Source organism: Moschus berezovskii, chromosome 9 (assembly GCF_049115385.1).
Source record: "Moschus berezovskii isolate FMDL1 chromosome 9, NW_MosBer_1.0, whole genome shotgun sequence".
Classification (NCBI taxonomy): Eukaryota; Metazoa; Chordata; class Mammalia; order Artiodactyla; family Moschidae; genus Moschus; species Moschus berezovskii.
The window spans coordinates 96,991,959-97,015,301 of record NC_142468.1 but is presented as its reverse complement, the minus strand read 5'-3'; the positions used below and the strand labels follow the sequence as shown (position 1 = coordinate 97,015,301).

General features: G+C 37.8%; 1 protein-coding gene across 1 annotated transcript in view; it reads left to right on the top strand.

The window, feature by feature from the left end:
* RNF212B (ring finger protein 212B) overlaps positions 1-23,343 on the top strand; it is a 42,365-nt gene that overhangs the window by 12,068 nt on the left and 6,954 nt on the right. Inside the window, exons 2-11 of the mRNA XM_055436606.2 lie at positions 4,599-4,699; positions 6,535-6,587; positions 7,044-7,118; positions 14,906-15,021; positions 15,648-15,708; positions 16,374-16,402; positions 17,353-17,399; positions 17,634-17,676; positions 17,856-17,916; positions 18,271-18,319. Of these exons, the coding sequence (XP_055292581.1) occupies positions 4,600-4,699; positions 6,535-6,587; positions 7,044-7,118; positions 14,906-15,021; positions 15,648-15,708; positions 16,374-16,402; positions 17,353-17,399; positions 17,634-17,676; positions 17,856-17,916; positions 18,271-18,319 (634 nt within the window). The 5' untranslated portion in view covers position 4,599. The remainder of the gene's footprint in view (positions 1-4,598; positions 4,700-6,534; positions 6,588-7,043; positions 7,119-14,905; positions 15,022-15,647; positions 15,709-16,373; positions 16,403-17,352; positions 17,400-17,633; positions 17,677-17,855; positions 17,917-18,270; positions 18,320-23,343) is intronic.

Sequence of the window (23,343 nt, the reverse complement as noted above, 5' to 3'; positions counted from 1 at the left end):
TCATAAAATGTTTTTAAAAGTTTTATCCTTTTTCTATGATCCAGAATGTGTAAGTAGAATTAAGATTATATTTAGGAAAACTATGCAATGGTTTGAGTTATGGGCTGAACTAATCACTTTTTAGTGGAACATCTTTTTAACCTGAAAGAACAACTAACAAACTATACTTATTCAGGTTGGGTATTTGGTAGACATTTTCTCAAAAATATACAAACTGAGTTTGTCACTTCAAGGAAAACAGGTGACTTAGTGTAATACTTATTGCCAATGACAAAACTCAAACTTTCAGATGAAAATAAAAATTTTGAGAAACTTGTATCTGTAACTGTGTGCCTGACTAATTCCCAATACTTTTAAAAAAGGTGATTTTAAAATATTATAAAATGAGTGTGTCAATATTTAATATTGTTTCATGAAATGTGTCAATGTGTGTAACTCAGTGAACTAGTATTTTCCAAATGACCAATTTGGTCTAAATGTAAAACGTGACAAATTCACTGATACAGTGCAGCTAGCTTTTAACAAACTCCCACTTCTTAAACTTTGGCGTAGTGACAAAGAAAAATATTAACAAAATCTAAATAGGCAAATAGCAGACTCATTGGAAAAGATTCTGATACTGGGAAAGATTGAAGGCAAAAGGTGAAAAGGGAGGCAGGGAAGGAGATGGCTCGATAGCATCACTGACTCAATGGCTGTGAACTTGGGCAAATTCCAGGAGATAGCAGAGGACAGGGAGACTTGCAGAGTTGGACAGCACTTAGCAACTGAACAATAGGCTCTAGGGAAATACTACTCTCTTTTCCAGCTACATACTTGAGTAAGCCCAGATCTTTACACGCTTCAACCAAAACAGTATACTGTAGCAGAGTGATTGCAGAAGTACTTGTGTGAATCCAGCTGCCTTCAATTAGGTCAGATTGTGTGTGTGTGTGTGTGTGTGTGTGTGTGTGTGTGTGTGTGTCTTTGCAACCCTGTGGGGTATAGCTCACCAGGCTCCTCTCTCCATGGACTTTTCCAGACAAGAAATACTGGAGTGGGTTGCCATTTCCTTCTCCAGGGGATCTTTCTGACCATATCTCCTGCATCTCCTGCGGATTCTTTACCACTGAGCTAGCTACCTGGGAAGCCCAGGTTAGATAGTGTTGTTGTTCAGTCGCTGGATCCTGACCGATTCTTTGCCGTGGACTGCAGCACACCAGGCCTCCCTGGTGTCATTAGATGCCTGGTCAGATAGTAAGAGGTTATAAAATGGTAAAATAAAAGTGATGCCACCCTTCTCACTAAATTGTATTCATTTTGGAAAATATAGTTATCTTTCACAGGTTATGTTACCACTTAATGGGTTTATTGTTGTTGTTTTTAAATAAATTAATGAATATTTTTAACTTTTCAGTTTTAATTGCTAATATGGTGAATATTGATAGATACAATTCACAGAAACCAAAACTTTGTAGGGAGGGAGTCTTCAATATATATATATATATTTTTTGCCACAGCATGTGGGATAGAGGATCTTACTTCCCCAACCAGGGATGAAACCTGTGCCCCAGCAGTGGAAGTGCAGAGTCCTCACCACTGGACCACTGGGGAATTCCTTTCAATACTTCTTAAAAGTTAAAAGAGTTCTGAGACCAAGAAGTTTGCGAATCAGTACTTGTTGACTTCCTCAAGAAAATTTCATGTTCATGTTTTTTTGGTCAGCTACTTTTACAGCTGAACAGAGGATAAAGAGCCATAAAATTCTTGGATCATATTTTCTTTTTGAAAATCTTGAAATGCATCTTCATTGTTTCTAGCATAAAATGATTCTGTAAAGAAGTTTGATGCCGATCTACTTTTCTTTTCCTTATAAATGGCTAGTATTTGTTGTCTGGATGCTGAAAGGGGTTTTCCTTATCTTTAAAGACTAATTTAATAGCTTTACCAGAAAATGTTTTGGTTTTGACTGTTCTGGGTCAGTTTTCTCCTTTGCAATAAATATGTAGACTTAGTTTTTATTTCAGAAAAATTTTCTCAAAATTAAATATTTGTTCTGATACATTGCTCTGGTTTTCCTTGCGGGGATAAATGTGTATGTAAAATCTCTTTGCTTGTTCTCTATATCTCTTTCTCTTCAAAGTTTTTATTTTTCTTTCTAGGAAACCTGTTCTCCTTTCAGCGTTATTTATTTCTGAAAAAAATTTTAAAAAAATTTCTTGATAGTGGTTGCTGCTGCTGCTGCTAAGTCGCTTCAGTCGTGTCCGACTCTGTGCGACCCCATAGACGGCAGCCGACCAGGCTCCTCCGTCCCTGGGATTCTCCAGGCAAGAACACTGGAGTGGGTTGCCATTTCCTTCTCCAATGTGTGAAAGTGAAAAGTGCAAGTGAAGTCGCTCAGTCGTGTCCGACTAGCAGCGACCCCATGGACGGCAGCCCACCAGGCTCCTCTGTCCATGCGATTTTCTAGGCAAGAGTACTGGTGTGGCTTGCCATTGCCTTCTCCGTGATAGTGGTTAGTTCTCATTTAATATACAACAGTACTCTATACAAATCACTGTTTAGCTTTTCTATTTCTGGTTTACACTGTTCTTTAAACGCATTTACTATTTTCTTTATTTCACTTGAAAATAAAGTGAAAAAAGAGAGAAGAAAAAAAATTACGTTAAAGTTTTCATCAGCTTTGTGACCACATTTTTCTAGTGTGTTACCGTCTACTTGAATATTATTAGGTTTATTTTGACCGTTTTGTTTCCACAGTAGCACGTATGGAACTCGATCATATTTCTTATCTTTCCCCAATTTTAAATGAGGTAGAGTCTCCTGGAATTCTACTTTGGTCTCCCGGGCCCCGCCCACTCCCGGGCCCCGCCCACGCCTCTCACACGCGGTCGCGGGACACGCCCAGCTGCTTGTCTCTCGCTGGTGCCAGACTCGCTCTATTTTTTCCCGCCATTTCCAGCTCTTCTCGAGAGCTGGTTGATTTCGGTGAGATCCGAGGCCTTCCGGGATCACTGCGGTCAAACAGGTAGGGAATATAGTTTAAAAAGAGCTACTGGTAAATTTGAGCCTTTGCCAAATGTCCATCGCCCTTAGAAATAGGGCGAGTCTTACCCTCACAAACCCTGTTAACGGCTCTTCTTTGAAAGAGTCCATTTGACCAACCCATTTGATTAAAATTCTTCTTGCTCCGCCTAACTGGGAGCATTATAACTGGGACCTTTCCAGTGGTTCTTTAGACTCACTTCTGGGAGAAGTTAGTGTATCTGTGAGCAACAAATAGAAATCTGAAGCTCGTGCCTCTGTGTAATGTCTTTGCGTTGAAACGTTTGCATGCTCAATCGCTTCAGTCGCGTCTGACTCTTCGCGACCGGATGGACTGTAGCTCGCCAGGCTCCTCTGTCCAAGGGATTCTCCAGGCAAGCATACTGAAGTGGTTTATCGTGCCCTCCTCCAGAGGATCTCCCCTACCCAGGGACTGAACCGGTGTCTCTTTACAGATCCTGCAATGGCAGTCGGGTTCTTTACCACTAGCGCCATCTGGGAAGCCCTATTGAAACATTTATTCAGTGTTTTTGTCCTGAAGCTTGCCCTTGTGTGACAAAAATGTTAAAATATGGCACAAACTAGCCAACATCCTTTGAGCAAATGTCCCCATAAACGACTTTAAAACTTTTTTAAAGAAAAAACTTAAGTTGGGAAAAAATTTACCTTCTGTTTTGTTTTTTTTCCCCCAATTTAATTTTAAATTAAAATCAAACCTATTTCATTCTTATAGTATATTCATGAGATTAAACATAAAAACCTATTTCATTCTTATAGTATATTCATGAGATTAAACATAAATTAATTAAATATATGAACTAATGACAGCTCAGTATGTATCAGTTCTGTGTTTTTAATGTCAGTTTCTTCACTTCAAATCTTGCTGTTCAGTGAATATCAAATGCATCTTTTATTTTTATTTTTTCAAATGCATCTTTTGAAAAAGGATGGAATTGGACAAAACGTTAAATGATTTTTAAGATCACTTTCAGATCTATGATTCTGAGGTTCTGTGGAGTAGAAGAAAATATGAACAAGCTGAGACATCATTCAAAAACCATGTTTCTCTTAGATAAAGTGTGTCCCAAGTGGTTAAGATGTGATCTTCTATATTTTGTCCACTACCTCCTCCTTGCTCCATCTTGCTGTATCACAGGAACTATTAGGAAATAAGTAGATGGTTCTTTTTTTTAAAGATTGTTCTTTCTAATTATAAATTAATACCTGAATTAATACAGAAAACTTAGAAAACAAAACAATGTAAAGACAGTGTATACACACAAATATCCATAATCTCACCATTCAAAAAAATATCATCACTGTCCTGTTACTTTTCTGAATATGTATACTTTTTAGAAAATGGCATTGCATACTCTGCAGTCTGCTTTTTTACACTTCAGAGATATATGTACTTTTTTACAACCAATTGAAATACTCCACAAAAATATGCCCATATTCCAGTAAGTTAGCAGAAGCTAAGAAAACATTGTTAAGTAGATTCTGGAACAGCTATAATTATGTTACAGTAAATATAATTATGTTATGCCCAGGGTTGTTCTCTGTCTTTGCTGCAGAATGGATTGGTTTCACTGCAACCAATGTTTCCGAAAAGATGGAGCCCATTTCTTTGTCACCAACTGTGGCCATATTTTCTGTAAAAAATGTGTGATTCTGGGTAAGTGACTTAACTGTTTTCAGATTCAGGCAAAAATGTTTTAAACTTAGAAATAATGATTAGCCATTTCTCTGTGTAACTTGGAATAAAAATCACTTTGGAAGTCAAATGTGCTGTGAGTATAATAGGAAACTGTTGATTATGAAAATTGGAGGAATCCATTAACAAAGAATGATTTAGCAAATGGAATATCTATTATTTGAACATCAAAAGGTGCTTGTTCTGAAGCCTGTAGCAGGGAAAGCCACAAAATTATCAGACTGACTAGAGAAAAAAGAGAAAAATAAAAATGATGACTAGAAATTGGGAAAGTGGTTGATAACAAGAGCCATTTCTAAGGGAAAGTGGTATAGTCTGTCAAGTTAATTTGTTTAGAAATAAGACGATGATGATAAGTGGTGGGTAATGTCTTTGTGGTTTTCACGTGTCCTGATTTTATATATCCTTACCACAACCCCAGGAGGTAATTATTAGTAGACCCACTTTAGAAGTAGGGAGCTGATTCAAAGAGGTGATTTGACAAAGTTCTTGCAACTGTTAAATCTTAGAAGTGGGACTTTAAGACATGTTTTTTTTTTAGTGCTAAAATACTTACAAGGTGTGTATTGTATTCTGTATGTATGTATTCTGGGTATGTACGTCCAGAAGGGACTTAGGATGCTTTGATCAGGGAAAATTTCATGGAAGAAGTGCCACTTTAGTTTTGAGTAATAAATTGAAGTCTGCCAAGTAAATTAGGCAGGGAAGATCATTCTAGTTTAAAAGAACATCATGTATAAAGGAATATAGCATCATAAAACTTAGTACAGGGAAGTACACATGGCTGGGATTGGTAGAACATAAAAGAATAAGATGAGAAATGTGAGAGATGAGGCTAGAGAGGTAGGCAGTGGCCAGATGATGGAAGGCTCTATCTACTAAAAAGTTCCTGCTAAAGAACCTGAACTTTATCCTGCAGGTGATGGAGAGCTGTGGAAGTTTCTTTGTTTTGTCTTTTTCTTAAATAGAAGAATGATTTGGATGTGCTAGCTGATTCTGGCAATAATACAGGAGGAAGACCGGGAAAACTTTATCCCCAAGGAAGAGTCAGGTTAGCTCACCTCTGGAGAAACTTTTTTGAGGTGTGAGTCTCATGACCCTGTTAAGATCTCTGCTAATGTCACAAAGCTATTACTATGCTAACAGCAGCTCACCTGGGAGCGGTTTGTCCCAGTTAAGCACATGTCATATGATGTTTTCTCCTGACATGGCATCTATCTTAATCAATAACCAGCACCACTACTAAAAATTCAACTTCAAAGGAAAATTAGGAATTTTAATTCTCAAATCTTTCATGTTGAGTTAATTAGACAATGAGGGTAGGAGAGCTTCAAAACGATATCCAGGAATACTAGCAAAGTGCGAACAGGGCAGGAATAATTGGAGAATTTCTTCAGGTACCCAATGTGTGCCTACTGTCACGGAGATGGAATAAAAAAATAATAACTTAAAGTTGAGATCATTGGTACTCTTTCTAGACTCTAGTAAATGTATACCCCTCAATGACTGCTGGGAGGCAACTGTCCCTCATGTGTAGAAGAAAATTGGGAATTTATTAAAAAGGAGATCGGTAGAGGTACAGAGTGAAAGCCTTACTTCTCATCAACATACAAGTTTGGAAATGCTGATTTCTGGCATGGTGCTCAAGTTGAGGTCCTTTTTTAGCACAATGACATTCTGAATTCAGTAAGAACCTCTCTTCATTAGCTAGCCAACTTGACTGTTACCACGTACTTTGGGAAAATCTTACTTCATGCCCGTGAGAACCAAACATTTTTTTCCCTTTCCCCCCACAGAAAAATGTGCTGTTTGTGGAACTGCCTGCAAGTATCTGGCTCTTTCTGATAATGTAAGTTTTTCCTTCTCTGTCACAATCTTATCCTGTTTCCTGGTATATAGGAAGTATACAAAGAATACAGTGACTATGAACTGAAAGTTGGGGGGAATTCCCTGTCGGTTCAGTGGTTAGGACTCAGTTCTTTCACTGCAGACCTGGGTTCAATCCTTGGTCAGGAAACTAAGATCATGCAAGCCACACCATGCGGCCCCCAAAAAAGAAACAAAATGCGTAGATAACAATTGAGGGGGAAAAGGAGGTAAACAAGAGATAGAAGAATTATTTGTGGGTTTGTGGCTACTGCCACAGAAGCATGAGGTAGGAGGATTAAGACATACAGTCTTACGGTTCACTCTTACCTAGCACAGTGAAGTTCTATCTGGTGCTTTACAAAGGGTGGTACAGCTTTAACCATATTTGCCAGTATTTTATTTCATTCCATTGTGATGTGTCTTATTCTCTTCATAGCTGAAACCTCAGGAGAAGATGTACTTCAAAAACCCTGTGGAGACAGCTTTGCAGTATTTTAGTCACATCTCTCAGGTATGAGAAATAACAGTGAAGACAGTCTGATTTTCCAGGCAAGTTATAATTGCACCTTATTTGTTTTTCAAAGGTTCTCTTTAAACTGCATTCGTACATTTGTATACAATGGGGAGAAATTGGCTTCCCTATTTGCTTTCTTCCCTGATAATACAAATCTCAACAATTAACTTTTTACTGACCCAGAATCTGTGATAGGCTGTAAAAACCACTATGTAGCTGAATCTTGTAGTTCCTAGTTCTATTAAGTCATTTTTGAGGATAAAGATGCTTCTAGACAGCTTCATCATCCTTCTGTGCAGATTTAGTGAATCTTCTAAAAACTGCTTTGAATATATAGGTCTGACCCTGTAGTGGACTTAGCAGCCTGGCTTTCAAAGTTTTGCTTATAGACCTAAGTTCAAGAAGGGATTTCTTGTTTTCTATTCTTATTTTTCAATAACCTTTGTTAGTAATGCTTATGTATTTAATTCTTAATTTAGTATTTATAATTAGTTGTCAACTTTAGAAGATATTTTTCTTTTCCTGATGCGTGATATGTTGTCATGCTATTGACTCGGTTAGGAGCAATCGAGTTGTGGAAGGAGGTGAAGAGGAGACAGGACAGATTTGAGATAGGTCCCAAATTGTAAAAATTTCAGTTTTTCACTTTCACTCTTTAGTTCTCCACTAGGATCATTTCATGGCCTCATGGGATTCTTATCTGGGCGTGTTTCTTGAGATTTTATCACTATTTTTCTTCTCTATTCTCATTATTTTGAGAGTTATTTTTTTAATTAAACATGAAGATGGTCCTTTGTCATATTTGGCTGAAGAGAGTAGATTTCATTTTTGTTAGATGTCTCCCCTTTGATGTCATCACTCCTGACTCTGGAGATGGAAGAAGGGAAATTAGGGGTTTCACAGCATCCTGTTTTTAGCTGCTTGGGTGAGCCATCATATTTGAGATACTATTTAACATTATGAGGAGATAAAATCCAACTGAGACTCAAGGAGAAATGTAAACAAGGTCACATGAACAAGAGAAAGTGCAGAGCTTTGGTTAATAACTAAACCAAGGATTAGTTAATGATCAGTAGAGAAATTATATGTAGTCTGAATTCTAACCTACCTAATCATGGGACCAATTACACATGGTCAAGTAATCAAGATAAAATACATGGAAAGGGTCAGTTAATCATCACTTTAGTGAAGTGCCAGTTTGGTAAAGTCAGCAATGTCTGAAAATGTGTTTTCCTAATCTGTGAAGTTGAATAACTGATCCAAGTAATGTCTAGATTGTCTTTTGCTCACATTTTCTTTCCTCAGTCAGACTTTTACTGACTCATCTCAAATAGCAGCCCCAAGTGTACTTATCCTGCTTTATTTTTCATTGGAAATCTTATCTCTAACATTTTATAATATATTTGTTATTGTCTGAATTCTGCTCTGCTTTCTCATAGCGTAATGTGTTCAAGGTTCATCCATGTACAAATATTAGAACTTCATTAGTATTTCATTCCTTTCCATGACCAAGTAATAATATAGATGGATATACATTTCATGTAATCATTCATCATTTGAGCAACATTTAAGTTGTTTCCACCTTTGATTATTATGAATAATGCCACTATGAACATATGTGTATAAGTTTTTGTGTGGACATATATATTCATATCTCTTGGATGTATACATAGGAATTAAATCATTGGGTCAAATGGTAGTTCTGTGTTTAGCTTTTGAAACTGCCAGACTGTTTTCCCAAGTGCTTGCCTATTTTACATTTTTACCAGCAGTGTGTAAGGATCTTGATTTCTCCATATTCTTTTTTTTTTTTTTTGATTTCTCCATATTCTAATCAACATTTGTTTTATCTGTCTTTTTTTATTATAATCATCCTGGTGGTATGAACTTGTATCTTGGTGTGGTTTTGATTTGCATTTCTCTGATGATTAATGATGTTGAGCATCTTCTTGTGTACTTATTGGCTATTTGTTTGTCATCTTTAAAGTGATGTCTATTCAGATACTTTGCCCTTGCACATTTTTTAGAATGATTGTCTTTTTATTGTTAGTTGTAAGAGTTCTTTATATATTCTAGGTACAAGTCCGTATCCAGAAACATGATTTGCAAATATTTTCTTCCATTTTGTTGGGCCCTTTCCACTTTAAAATTAGGAAATAAAATAGGGCTCCCAGGTGGCTCAGTGGTAAAAAATCGCCTGCCAATGAAGGAGACTTGGGTTCGATTCCTGGTCCAGGAAGATCCCACATGCCGAGGAGCAACTAAGCCCATGAGCCGCAACCATTGAGCCTTTGCTCTAGAGCCTGGGAACCACAACTCCTGAGTCGCACCTACTGAAGCCTGCTCTTTGCAACTACAGCCACTGCTGGCTGCAACTAGAGAAAAGCCTGCGCAGCAAGGAAGACCCAGCACAGTCAAAATTAAATAAAAATTATTTTTTAAAAAAAGAAATAAAATAAATGTTCATTAAGTAAATTCAAATAGGAAGAACAGATAAGATGGGGTATCAGTAAAATAGGAAATAAAGAGAGAGAAGATATTGAGAGAAGAAGAGGGAAAGATGTAAATTCACAAAGAAAGACAAATTCAGAGCAAAAGGCATAAATGAAAATACAGAAAAAGACTTTTATTAGTTTAGTGTTGGGATAGACAAATATTTCTTGAAAGGTCAGTGAATATTTAGGCTTTGCAGGCCATGCAGTCTCTGTTGCAGCTACTCAACTCTGCTGTTATAGCACAGAAGCAGCCATAGGCAGTCTGTAAACAAATGGGCAGGACCATATTCTAGCAAAAGGCAGAGTAGAAAAGGAAAGATATACCTATTTGAATGCAGAGTTCCAAAGAATAGCAAGGAGAGATAAGAAAGCCTTCTTCAGTGATCAATGCAAATAAATAGAGAAAAACAATAGAATGGACACGATTAGAGATCTCTTCAAGAAAACTATAGATACCAAGGGAACATTTCATGCAAAGATGGGCACAAAAAAAAACAGAAATGGTATGGACCTAACAGAAACAGATGTTAAGAAGAGGTGGCAACAATACACAGAAGAACTATATAAAAAAGATCTGATCGATAGTTGCCTGACTTTGAAGTCATATGTTTTGCTAGCATACGTAAATAACTACCATACAAGTCGTTTGAATAAAATCAAGTTAAGACCCAATCTCATCAATAGACCAGACCAGTTTTCCATCCCTCACTTTAAACATTGAACAACTGAGATAATCAATGATGCCTTTGAAGAAAGGTTTTGTTTAGTCGAAGATTATTTTTCCTGAAAAGAAAGAGTTTATCTGTCACTATATAAGATTTCTGAAACAGTATAGTTGAGTTCTTTGTCACTACTGAGCAGGTTGAGGAACTTAGGCCCAATGTGAGAGATAATATTGCTTTGATTACAAACTGTTCAACCCAAAATTTAACTTTCTGACGACACTGCACAGCATGTGGAATTTTAGTTCATCAACCAGGGATGAAACTCATCCCCCTTAAAGTGGAAGCATGGAGTCTTAACCACTTGACCACCAGGGAAGTCCCCTGCTTTTGATAAGGAAGTGTTTAGAAAAAAAAATTTTTTTGCACAAATCTCTTTGAGCATCATAATTACTCTTGCAGTTACAAATCTGAACATGTAACTGCCTTTTCAAAACCCTTTGATAGTTTCCTATCACCTGTTTCTGACTCTTCAGAGTGACACCTAGTTCCCTTAAGATTTGGTTCTTCCAGATCTTCTCTCTCCAATGTCACCCACAGCTACCACTTCACATTTTATGTACCACATAAGTTCTTATGTAGGTTATTTATTACCTAACCTATAGGGTAGGTTTAGTTCTTTGCAGTTTTTTTATACACCATGTAGTGTATTTGTATCTCTGTGCCTGGAACACTTGACTTCCATCCTAAAGTAATCTCTTAATTATTATTTCTATACTTTATATATACTTCTTCTGTTTTTCATATCACCTTTTGTTTTAGTTATTGATTCGTACTTCTGAATGTCTCTTGTACAATATGGTGATGAGCTACAAAAGTATAAGAGTTCATACTATCCCTCTTAGTATTTCCTATTCCTTGTATCCATCACCCTGCTTCACCAATTCTTAGCCCATGGCCAATCTTCCTTTATCTGGATCACCCCATCTCCTGCCACTGCATCTAGATTATTTTGAAGCCAAAATCAGATACCATATCATTTCAATTTGTAAATATTTCAGAGTCTGTCTCTAAAAGATAGGTACTCTTTTCTTAAATATAACTATGTCTTGGTAAAATAATTCCCTAATATTATCCATTAATCAGTTAATATTCAATTTCTTCAGTGTCTCATAATTATTTTAAAACTTTTAATTGGTTTCAATAAAATCTATATAGCTGAGTTGACTATTTTGTCTCTTAAGGTTATTTTAAACTGTAAGTTTCCTCTTGTTTCTTTTTTACTATTGTTGAAGAAAATGGTCTTTTGTGCTGTAAGGCTGTTCACAGCATGGATTTTGCACATTGTATCTGCCTGGAGTCATTTGATATGCTTGTCTGTGCTCTATATTTCCTTCTAAGTTAATAGTTATTTAGGCTTAATCAGAATCATTTAAGTTGAGGGGAGGGGATGAGACAAGACTACTTACAGCAGTGCTGTGTTCTACCAAGAGGTATGTAATGATTTTCTGTCTCTCATTTTGTGTGATGGTAGAAATTGATGAACTTTACATTGATCCATTAGTTCACTGAGTTGCAAGATGCTGATATTTTAATTCTGTCTTTTCTTCTCATTTTTTTTAGCTGAATACTTGGAAAGGAGAAATTTACATTTCTCAACAATATGAATTCCTTGAGATATAATTCAAAATTATAGGAATTCCCTGGTGGTCTGTTGGTTAAGATTCTGAGCTTATACTACAGGAGGAACTAAGGTCTAACATGCCACATGGCATGGCCAAAAAAAAAACAACAACAGCTAAGACCTGTAGATATTAAGGAACAAGGGAGTCAATTTCACCAAAGATAGATAAGGGAAACTAATAAATTTTGAGTACCTAAGAGAGATAGTGAATTTACCAATTATTTTAATATGAAAGTGAAAGTCGCTCAGTTGTGTTCGATTCTTTGCAACCCCATGGACTACACAGTCCATGGAATTCTCCTTGCTAGAATACTGGAGTGGGTAGCCACTCCCTTCTCTAGGGGATCTTCCCAACCCAGGGTTCAAACCCGGGTCTCCTGCATTGCAGGCAGATACTTTACCAGCTGAGTCACCAGGGAAGCCCAAGAATACTGGAGTGGGTAGCCTATCCCTTCTCCAGTGGATCTTCCCGACTCAGGAATCGAACCAGGGACTCCCCCACATTGCAGGTGGATTCTTTACCAGCTGAGCTAAATTTATTTATTTGGATGCTCCCAGTCTTAGATGTGGCCCTCTGGATCTTTGATCTTCATTGTGGCATGCAAATTCTTAGTTGTGGCATGTGAAATCTAGTTTCCTCACCAGGGATTGAACCTGGGCCCCTTGCATCGGAAACATGAAGTCTTAGCTACTGGACCAGCAGGGAAGTTCCTACCAATTTCTTTTAAACTTAGCAACTCTTCTACAAATATTCAGAGTGTTAAAATTGCATGGGAATATAAATCTTCAACTAAAAAAAATATGACATTTAAAAGTAAAAATTAGGAAAGCCATTCTTTAGCACACACACACACACAAAGCTGGTCAAGCTAATATTCATTTCCAAAATATATTTTATGAGACAAAAACCCCCTTTTCAATTAAGGCAATAATATGCACACCCACATTAGATCATATGTCTTATCTTAAGAAACCATTGAGTTCCCCTTTACTTCTGTATGGTGACTCTCTCAGTATCTTTCAGTGGTTTCTTCCTTACTTTTTCCAGCCTCTTGGCATTAACTGGATCTAATTCAGAACTGGAATTTAAAAAATACTCTACAGTAAACAAAATAAAAATTATGTCCCATGTTATCAGTTCTAAAAGGAGTGGGAATCCAGAGCATGAAGACCATGATGCCTTTGCCTGGTCCTAATATGAAGATACAGGAAAGGAGTCTGAGTATTAAAGTAGGTAGTTCTATGCATTGTTCCAATGAAATAAACAATATTTAACACTTGGCATTATACAATGTTTAGTGTTATTAACAGAACTACTTTTGTTACTATCTGCTCTGTTATTGTATGAATAAAATAATCCCAACTAAAAACAAGTAGGCAAAACTTTTCCTAAAGAAGCTATAACCTTTTTATGAGGCTGAAGGATTTGAATGAGACAGAATAATGAATTTGCTCACATTTGAAATTTGTAAAATACTGAGATTTCATTACTGAGTTTAGAATCTCCTTTAGTAGATGTATTTGAAATAGATCTAACATTTGTACTCTAGCTTTGGGAAAAATCACTTGTTTTTCTCCTCTAATTCTTCTTTTTGCTGATGGTTGTTTACTGATTGATTTTTCTTCCTCTTGGAATGGTCATATCTGAGATTTGGGTGTTAGTTTTTTGGGGTAAGTAGGTGAAGCAGGCCTACTTAGCCCTAGGCAAAAGGTTCCCCCAATAGTCTAGTCTTGTTCCCTGGAATTCCGCAGTAGGGGAGGGTCTGTTCCCCCTGCACACAGGACTAGGGGAGGAGTAATCCGTCTAGGGAAAGATTTGGGCTTTCTTGGCCCAAACCTAATGCTAACAGCTTTATCACAAACTGATCCCAAGAGTAGGTTAGGATGTTTGGGGTACTGTCTTTTGGCTATATATTATATCTATCTCTAATATCTATTTCTCCCTAATCCTTTGCTATTTTAGATAACTCTCAGGAGTGAGTGCCTTTTTTCTGCGTCTGCTTTGTTCAAATTTTCTAAAATGAATATGTTTTTACTTTTATTGGAAATAAGAACAATTTAAAAAATACACTACAGTGAGTTCTTGTCTGTATAGAATTAGTTTAGCTTGTTTTTGAGTAGAAAATTAAAAGTCTGGAGACTGTATAGATTCAGAAGTAGAATTCTTTAGTAAGGTGGCAAAAGCAACTTACAAATTGGATGAGAATGAAAAGTTTATGGCAAAACTACCAGATCTAGGAAGGACCTCAGACAAAGGGTTTATGGCTTGAATAGGTAGGAAACAGATAAGACATAAATACTGCTGTGTATTCAAAAGTAGAGCCTGACAAAGCTAAAATGCTTTCTAAATATTAACTTTTGATCTGATTCTGTAATCCCATGATAGGCACATCAGTACATCAAATGGTAAATGAAAGCAAGAGATAAAATTATTTGCCCATGCCCAGAAATAATATTCAGGAAAAGTCATCTCCGTCTGTGTCTCTTTGCCCTTTACTGTAGCAGTATAAACAGCCTGGAAGTATCTCTGTGTATCTTAGGGAAAGTAAATTGGTTACCAGTGCTCTGCAGTATCTAGGAATGTGGAAGCTGAGTCCAAACTAATCGTAAATAAATAAGGTCAGAACCAATTCTAAACAAATTCTAAACTTGGAAACATTTTTGTTGTTGTTGTTGGTTGTCACTCTTCTTGCTCATGATGAATGGTTATATTTTAAAAGGGCTTATCTGTGTCAGTATTCTCATTAAGATATTAGGAAGGTGTTATTCTGGAAATGTAAAGCTTTGGCTTTCCCTAGTTTTGGGGAATCGTGAATTAGGTCAGATGCTCCAGAAGAAAACAATCAGTAACAGAGTATGAATTGAAGAATTTCTGTTTGTTGCTGGAAGTAAGGGGAAAGGAGTTATGGGCTTGTATGTCAAAGGCCTGTTTTTCCCTAGTAGGTGTGGAGTTTCCAGAAGAAACAAACAGATCTCCTCATCGCCTTTTATAAGCACAGAATTACGAAGTTAGAAGCAGCCATGCAGGAGTCACAGCAAACACTGACCAACCAGGACAAGTAAGTGACAAATCAGATTACCCAAGAGCCCTTTCCAGAGAAGCTAGAACCTTTATATCCTTATGGTTTCAAAGCCTGAACATTGCTTTGTGTGTGTTTATCTTTGTCTTGGGTAAGTTCAGTACAGAATTTTGTTCCCTCACTCTCCATTTTCTTTTTCTCTTTCTTCCCTCTGTACTTTATAGCTTTCCTTTTTTACTTCCATCTGTCAAAAACTGCTTCTTCAGAGAAATCAGACATGACTTTTTCACAGTAATAATGATGGGAGATAGCATTTAAAATGTTACCTGTAGGAGGATGTGTTTGGGAAGTCTTAAGCTAAAAGATGGAATCCCTGACGGAAATGTTCCGACATCTTCATGCCAAGGGTACATGTGGAGAATAGATGCAATTCTGTGTAAATGCCTCTGAAACCATACCAACTGATGCTTATTTTCTCCACCTGGTTCTTCTCACCACCAAAACCCTGCCATTGCTGACCCGAATCACTAGGTCTCTGTCAGAATTATCTTATATAGTCGCAAACATCTCTCTGGAAGCATTAACTAGATTTGATAATAATAAAAATCAGGAATTTTTTTATCCCACTGACCTGCTGGAGCTCATTGTTTCCATCTTTTGCCTAGAGAGCTGTCAGTCTTAAGGAAAGAGAATGGAGAACTGAAGAAATTTCTAGCCATCGTGAAGGTGAATAAAATAGATTTTCCATACTGTTATTTTCTCTTCTACTTTGCCCATCTGTCTAGCTGACTGAATAGAATAGTTTTCCGTGGCAGCTAATAATTGATGTTTGTAAAATAAACATACTGTAGTAAATGGACGAGGCCACAGAAGACCTTGAAGGGATGAGAGGACAAAATTTAGCACAGTGGTAATCCATTCTCGAACATCAGTGAATCATGACATGGCACATGGGGAAGCTCTCTTACAGAAGAGTTATCTGTTGTAACTTAAAATTTCTCTTCAAGAATCCCAAGGCAACTCAGGACCCTTCTTCTCCATCAAACTCTATTTCCTAGACATTTCTCTCTCCCCAAGATTGTTCTTTGTGTTTATATAACATTCCTTTTGATCTTACTCTTATATTTTCCTTTCTCTCTCCATAGGTTCTGTATATTTCCCCATGTATATCAGTCTTCAGGTTTCCCAATGTGTTTTTGTGAAGAGAAACTAAAATTTTCTTCCCCCAAAGCTAATCATTTTCTAAGGAAACACTGCAGCTGTTTTCTTCTATTGGAAATCTTAGTAACCACAACTAGAAGACATTGCAGCTTAGTTATCTGACAAGTAAGATCCATTGATGGGGACTCTTGAGCTATAGCTTCCTTCACCCCCATTTTTTTCACCTACAGGAATCTCCAAGTTGGTACCAAGGAAGCAGGTCAGTTTTATCAGGCGTCATAGCTTCCTTCTTTGAAAATATCTATCCTTTCTTGACACTTGGCTCTAACTCTTATGTGGGCTCTGAGGTGAAGGAAATGGTTTATGGATTTATCTTTCACTTCTCCATGAAAGAGTTATTCACTGAAAGGCGCTGACGTAAAATCTTGACTGCAGTGCTAATGCTTGACTGTCATCTTACAAAATTCTACTCATCCTTCAAAATTCAACTCATATGTTATTTCCTCTGTCAAGACTATTAGGCAGAGTTAGATGTTCTATTATTCATTTATTCAATAAATATTCATCAATTGCCTATTGTTTGTGATGTACTGTGTTAGGTGCTGGGTATACATCACCAAGTTTTCTAATTATAAACTACCCTACCAATCGTTAAATATTTTTAATATCAGCTCTGTATTGATGGATTAAAAAAACATGGCTGTTGACTCACAGAAGCTAAAGTCTAATGTTCTAGCATACTCTGTACTTCTAATACACCCTTTATAACATTTAACGTTGCTTTTTTATTCTCTCCCACTAAGCCTTTCAAAAATAGAAACCATATTCTAGTTATCTTTGTAACCTCAGGATCTAAGATACATGAGCACTAAATAAACACTTGTGGAGATGGAAGAGGGGATGGAGGGAGTGAGGGAATGGTGCATGTGTAAATGGGTGGATAGATACATGTAAAGTTGAGAGTGCCTGGTAAGGCACTAAGGGAAGGATGAAAGGACTTCAGAACTTCTATTACTGGCAATAGAGAAGTGGAGATTTCACCTAGGGAATTGGAGAGCCAAGGAGACCCATATGGAAACCTTGCTCCCACTATGCTCAGAGAGGAGGCTATTATTTTTATAAATAAATTGGTGTGATTGATCCTCTAAGGTGGCACTAAGTCCTGCTTACAGAGATTAGAACTGCTTTTGTATTTTTTCTTCCTTGCAGGTTAAACACACCTCGACCAGTGGGCATCACTTCTCCATCTCAGTCAGGTAGAGACCATGTTTTGCCCAAATATAAGCGTGAGATAAATAAATATCCTTTTTCATAAACTATAAACCATAAGTAAGATGATTTCCTCTCAGAAAGTATGATGTGATTTTCCTATTCTTATGTATGATGTGAAAAGGCCAAACTCGCAGATACTAACTTGCAACAGACAGGCTAGGCAAAACAGGGCACATCATTAATGGCAACTTTTCATCCTCCATTTTATTCCCTTTTAGTTACTCCACGACCCATTTCTCAGCATAGTAGCCAAGTGGTCAGGTGAGTAGAAAGCTACATTAAAATTGTTGAAACGTTACAGAAACATTAAAATTGTTGGCAGAAGATGGAAGATGAAAGAAATGCCTAGATGTGGCTGAGATAGGCACTGAGGAGACTTTACGTCTATAAAGTTTAACGCCAGGTTTGTTTGCTTTTCCTTTTTGTTTTACTTCATATAGTCGGTCCTCCTCAGTGGAGTCTACCCCTTATAGAATGGCTGGATTTAGTAACTTGGGACAAGTAAGTAATGTTTACATTGTCTTTCCAGACTGAGATTTCTAATGCTAAATGAAAGCCAAAATTAAAGCAAGAATATTAAACTTTTGTTGGTTTTGGCATGAATTGTCTCTCTTTTGGCAATGCAGACCTGATATTAGAAGCGGACCTAATTCATAGCTTGGAATGAATAGAGGTGAAAATAGTGGACCACATTAACAGTGTCCATCATGTTCATTTTGGAAAGATTAAAATGTGGGTCTTTCTTGGACTTGTGTACCCACTCTGGGAGAACAACATATTCTTCAATGTATACATAGCATGAAATATGGAAGCCAGAGAATCAGGATATATTTACTAATGTTATCTGTCCCTCAGGGAGCCAGAGGTCTTCAGGGAAGGAGTACTCCCAGGGATTCTTTTACTGGTAAGAGGGGGAGAAAAAAGTTTTCGGAAACCAACATATTCTGTAAAACTACCAGCAGATTTCGGGTTTTCTGTGCATAATATAATGCCATTTTACTTCCTTTTTCTCTAAACAGTGATCCCAGGTATCCAGACACTACTTTTGAATAATATTTCTGTTCTCAAACTGATAAGGAGAAAATTGAAACTTGAGTAATAGGAAGTCTTTGAAACCCTCTGGTCAGGAGATAGAACTTTTGAGTAATTGACGGGTTTTTTTTTATTGCCACAAGATGGCAGTAGAAGTTAGATCTGAAAGAAGATTAACTAGATGTCAATTATGTTAGCCTGAAGGTATCTGGCTTCTTCAGTTCAGTTCAGTTGCTCTGTCATGTCCTACTCTTTGCGACCCCATGAACTGCAGCATAACAGGCCTCCCTGTCCATCACCAACTCCTGGAGTTTACCCAAACTCATGTCTATTGAGTCAGTGATGCCATCCAACCATCTCATCCTCTGTCGTCCCCTTCTCCTCCTGCCCTCAATCTTTCCCAGCATCAGGGTCTTTTCAAATGAGTCAGCTCTTTGCATGAGGTGGCCAAAATATTGGAGTTTCAGCTTCAACATCAGCCATTCCAATGAATACCCAGGACTGATCTTCCTTAGGATGGAGTGGTTGGATCTCCTTGCAGTCCAAGGGACTCTCAAGAGTCTTCTCCAGTACCACAGTTCAAAAGTATCAGTTCTTCGGTGCTCAGCTTTCCTTATAGTCCAACTCTCACACCCATACATGACTACTGGAAAAACCATAGCCTTGACTAGACTATGTCTCTGCTTTTTAATATGCTGTCTAGGTTGGTCATAACTTTCCTTCCAAGGAGTAAGCGTCTTTTAATTTCATGGCTGCAATCACTATCTGCAGTGATTTTGGAGCCAAAAAAAATAAAGTGAGCCACTGTTTCCCCATCTATTTGCCATCAAGTGACGGGACCTAATACCATGATCTTAGTTTTCTGAATGTTGAGCTTTAAGCCATCTTTTTCACTCTCCTCTTTCACTTTCATCAAGAGGCTCTTTTGTTCTTATTCACTTTCTACTATAAAGGTGGTATCATCTGCATATCTGAGGTTATTGATATTTCTCCCAGCAATCTTGATTCCAGCTTGTGCTTCTTCCAGCCCAGTGTTTCTCATGTTGTACTCTGCATATAAGTTAAAAAAGCAGGGTGACAATATACAACCTTGACGTACTCCTTTTCCTATTTGGAACCAGTCTGTTGTTCCATGTCCAGTTCTAACTGTTGCTTCCTGATTTGCATACAGGTTTCTCAAGAGGCAGGTCAGGTGGTCTGGTATTCCCATCTCTTTCAGAATTTTCCACAGTTTATTTTGATCCACACAGTTAAAGGCTTTGGCATAGTCAATAAAACAGAAATAGATATTTTTCTGGAACTCTCTTGCTTTTTTGATGGTCCAGCGGATGTTAGCAATTTGATCTCTGGTTCCTCTGCTTTTTCTGAAACCAGCTTGAACATCTGGAAGTTCACGGTTCATGTATTGCTGAAGCCTGGCTTGGAGAATTTTGAGCATTACTTTACTAACATGTGAGATGAGTGCAACTGTGCGGTAGTTTGAGCATTCTTTGGCATTGCCTTTCTTTGGGATCGGAATGAAAACTAACTTTTTCCAGTCCTGTGGCCACTGCTGAGTTTTCCAAATTTGCTAACATATTGAGTGCAGCACTTTCACAGCATCATCTTTTAGGATTTGAAATAGCTCAACTGGAATTCCATCACCTCCACTAGCTTTGTTCATAGTGCTGCTTACTAAGGCCCACTTGACTTCACATTCCAGGATGTCTGGCTCTGGGTGAGTGATCACACCATCGTGATTATCTGGGTTGTGATGATCTTTTGTACAGTTCTTCTGTGTATTCTTGCCACCTCTTCTTAATATCTTCTGCTTCTGTTAGGTTCATAGCATTTCTGTCCTTTATTGAGCCCATCTTTGCATGAAATGTTCCCTTGGTATCTCTAATTTTCTTGAAGAGATCTCTTGTCTTTCCTATTCTGTTGTTTTCCTCTATTTCTTTTCACTGATTGCTGAGGAAGGCTTTCTTATCTCTCCTTGCTATCCTATGGAACTCTGCATTCAGATGCTTATATCTTTCCTTTTCTCCTTTGCTTTTCGCATCTCTTCTTTTCACATCTATTTGTAAGGCCTCCTCAGACAGCCATTTTGCTTTTTTGCATTTCTTTTTCTTGGGGATGGTCTTGATCCCTGTCTTCTGTACAATGTCACGAACCTTAGTCCATAGTTCATCAGGCACTCTATCAGATCTAGTCCCTTAAATCTATTTCTCACTTCCACTGTATAATCATAAGAGATTTGATTTAGGTCATACCTGAATGGTCTAGTGGTTTTTTCCCACTTTCTTCAATTTAAGTGTGAATTTGGCAATAAGGAGTTCATGAGCTGACCCACAGTCACCTCCCAGTCTTGTTTTTGCTGACTGTATAGAGTTTCTCCATCTTTGGCTGCAAAGAATATTATCAATCTGATTTCAGTGTTGACCATCTGGTGATGTCCATGTGTAGAGTCTTCTCTTGTGTTGTTGGAAGAGGGTGTTTGCTATGACCAGTGTGTTCTCTTGACAAAACTCTATTAGCCTTTGCCCTGCTTCATTCTGTACTCCAAAGCCAAATTTGCCTGTTACTCCAGGTGTTTCTTGACTTCCTACTTTTGGATTCCAGTCCCTTAAAATGAAAAGCACATCTTTTTTGGGTGTTAGTTCTAAAGGTCTTGTAGGTCTTCATAGAACCGTTCAACTTCAGCTTTTTCAGTGTTACTGGTCGGGGCATAGACTTGGATTACCGTGATATTGAATGGTTTGCCTACAATGCGTGAGACCTGGGTTCAATCCCTGGGTCAGGAAGATCTCCTGGAGAAGGAAATGGCAACCCACTCCAGTATTCTTGCCTGGAAAATCCCATGGACAGAAGATCCTGGTAGGCTACACTGTCCATGGGGTCGCAAAGAGTTGGAAACAACTGAGCAACTTCACTTTCTTTTACTTTGGAAATGAACAGAGATCATTTTGTTGTTTCGGAGATTGCATCCAAGTACTGCATTTTGGACTCTTTTGTTGACTGTGATGGCTACTCCATTTCTTCTAAGGGATTCCTGCCCACAGTAGTAGATATAATGGTCATCTGAGTTAAATTCACCCATTCCAGTCCATTTTAGTTCGCTGATTACTAGAATGTCGACGTTCACTCTTGCCATCTCCTGTTTGACCACTTCCTATTTGCCTTAATTCATGGACCTAACATTCCAGGTTCCTATGCAATATTGCTCTTTATAGCATCGGACCTTGCTTCTATCATCAGTCACATCCACAACTGGGTGTTGTTTTTGCTTTGGCTCCATCCCTTCATTCTTTCTGGAGTTATTTCTCCACTGATCTCCAGTAGCATATTGGGCACCTACTGACCTGGGGAGTTCATCTTTCAGTGTCCTATCTCTCTGCCTTTTCATATTGTTCATGGGGTTCTCAAGGCAAGAATACTGAAGTGGTTTGCCATTCCCTTCTGCAGTGGACCACATTCTGTCAGACCTCTCCACCATGACCCAGCTGTCTTGAGTGGTCCCACACAGCATGGCTTAGTTTCACTGAGTTAGACAAGGCTGAGGTCCATGTGATCAGACATAAAAATATTGCAGAGAAGAAATACTCTGCAAAACTCCAACTTAATTACTTGTCTCTTTCCCCTTAGAACTAGTATTCTTACTACTGTTTTTTAAAGACATTAGTCAGTCCATAGAGAATACTTATCAGAGAGGATTTCCCTTTCTTTCCCAAGAGGGAATTTTCAAATTCACAGATCTCTTCCTGAAATAGCCATTTTTGAAATTCACCAAATAGTCTTCCTCTGAATCTTTCATACTCAACCCTTTGAAGAGTAGGTGTTTTAGCCTATTTCTGTCAAGTTAATAATACTCTCTTTTATTCCTGATTTTAGTTATTTAAAGCTATCTTTTTTTTCTTGGACAACTTGGCTAACAGTTAGTCAAGTGTTTTAGCAACTCTAAGAGGGAAGTCCCTTGGACTGCAAGGAGATCCAACCCGTCCATCCTAAAGGAGATCAGACCTGGGTGTTCGTTGGAAGGACTGATGCTGAGACTGAAGCTCCAATACTTTGGTCACCTCATGCGAAGAGTTGACTTATTGGAAAAGACTCTGATGCTGGGAGGGATTGGGGGCAGGAGGAGAAGGGGACGACAGAGAATGAGATGGCTGGATGGCATCACCGACTTGATGGATGTGAATTTGAGTGAACTCCAGGAGTTGGTGATGGACAGGGAGGCCTGGCGTGCTGTGATTCATGGGGTCGCAAAGAGTCGGACACGACTGATCGACTGAACTGAACTGAAGAGGGAAGTTTTAAAAATTTGTTGTTGAACTATAGTTGATTTATAATATCATGTAAGTTTCAGGTTTACAGCACAGCGATATATGTATATATGTTTCAGATTCTTTTCCATCTAGGTTATTGTATAATATGAGTATAGCTCCCTGTGCTGTACAGTAGGTCCTTGTTGGTAATCTATTTTAACTAACTATACATAGTAGTGTGTATATGTTAGTCCCAGCCTCCTAATTTATCCCTCCCATTACCCTCCCAGGATTAGTGAATTTTGTTGATCATTTCAAAGAACTAACTTTTGATTTTCTTGATTTTTCTCTATTATTTTTCTATTGTCTATTTCTTTTATTTCTGCTCTAATCTTTTTGTTTCCTTCTGCTTTTGGGTTTAGTTCTTGTTGTTTCTTAAAGTGGAAGGTTTCACTGTTGACTTGAGGTCCACTTTTTTAATATAGATGTTTAGTTATGTTTCACTCTGAGCACTGCTTTCACTGCACCTTTCAAGGTTTAGTATATTGCATTTTTGTTTTCATTCATCTCAAAGTATTTTCTAACTTCTGTGATTTTTTTTTCTTTGACCCATTGGTTATTTTGCAGTGTTGATTATCTGTATAATTGTTAA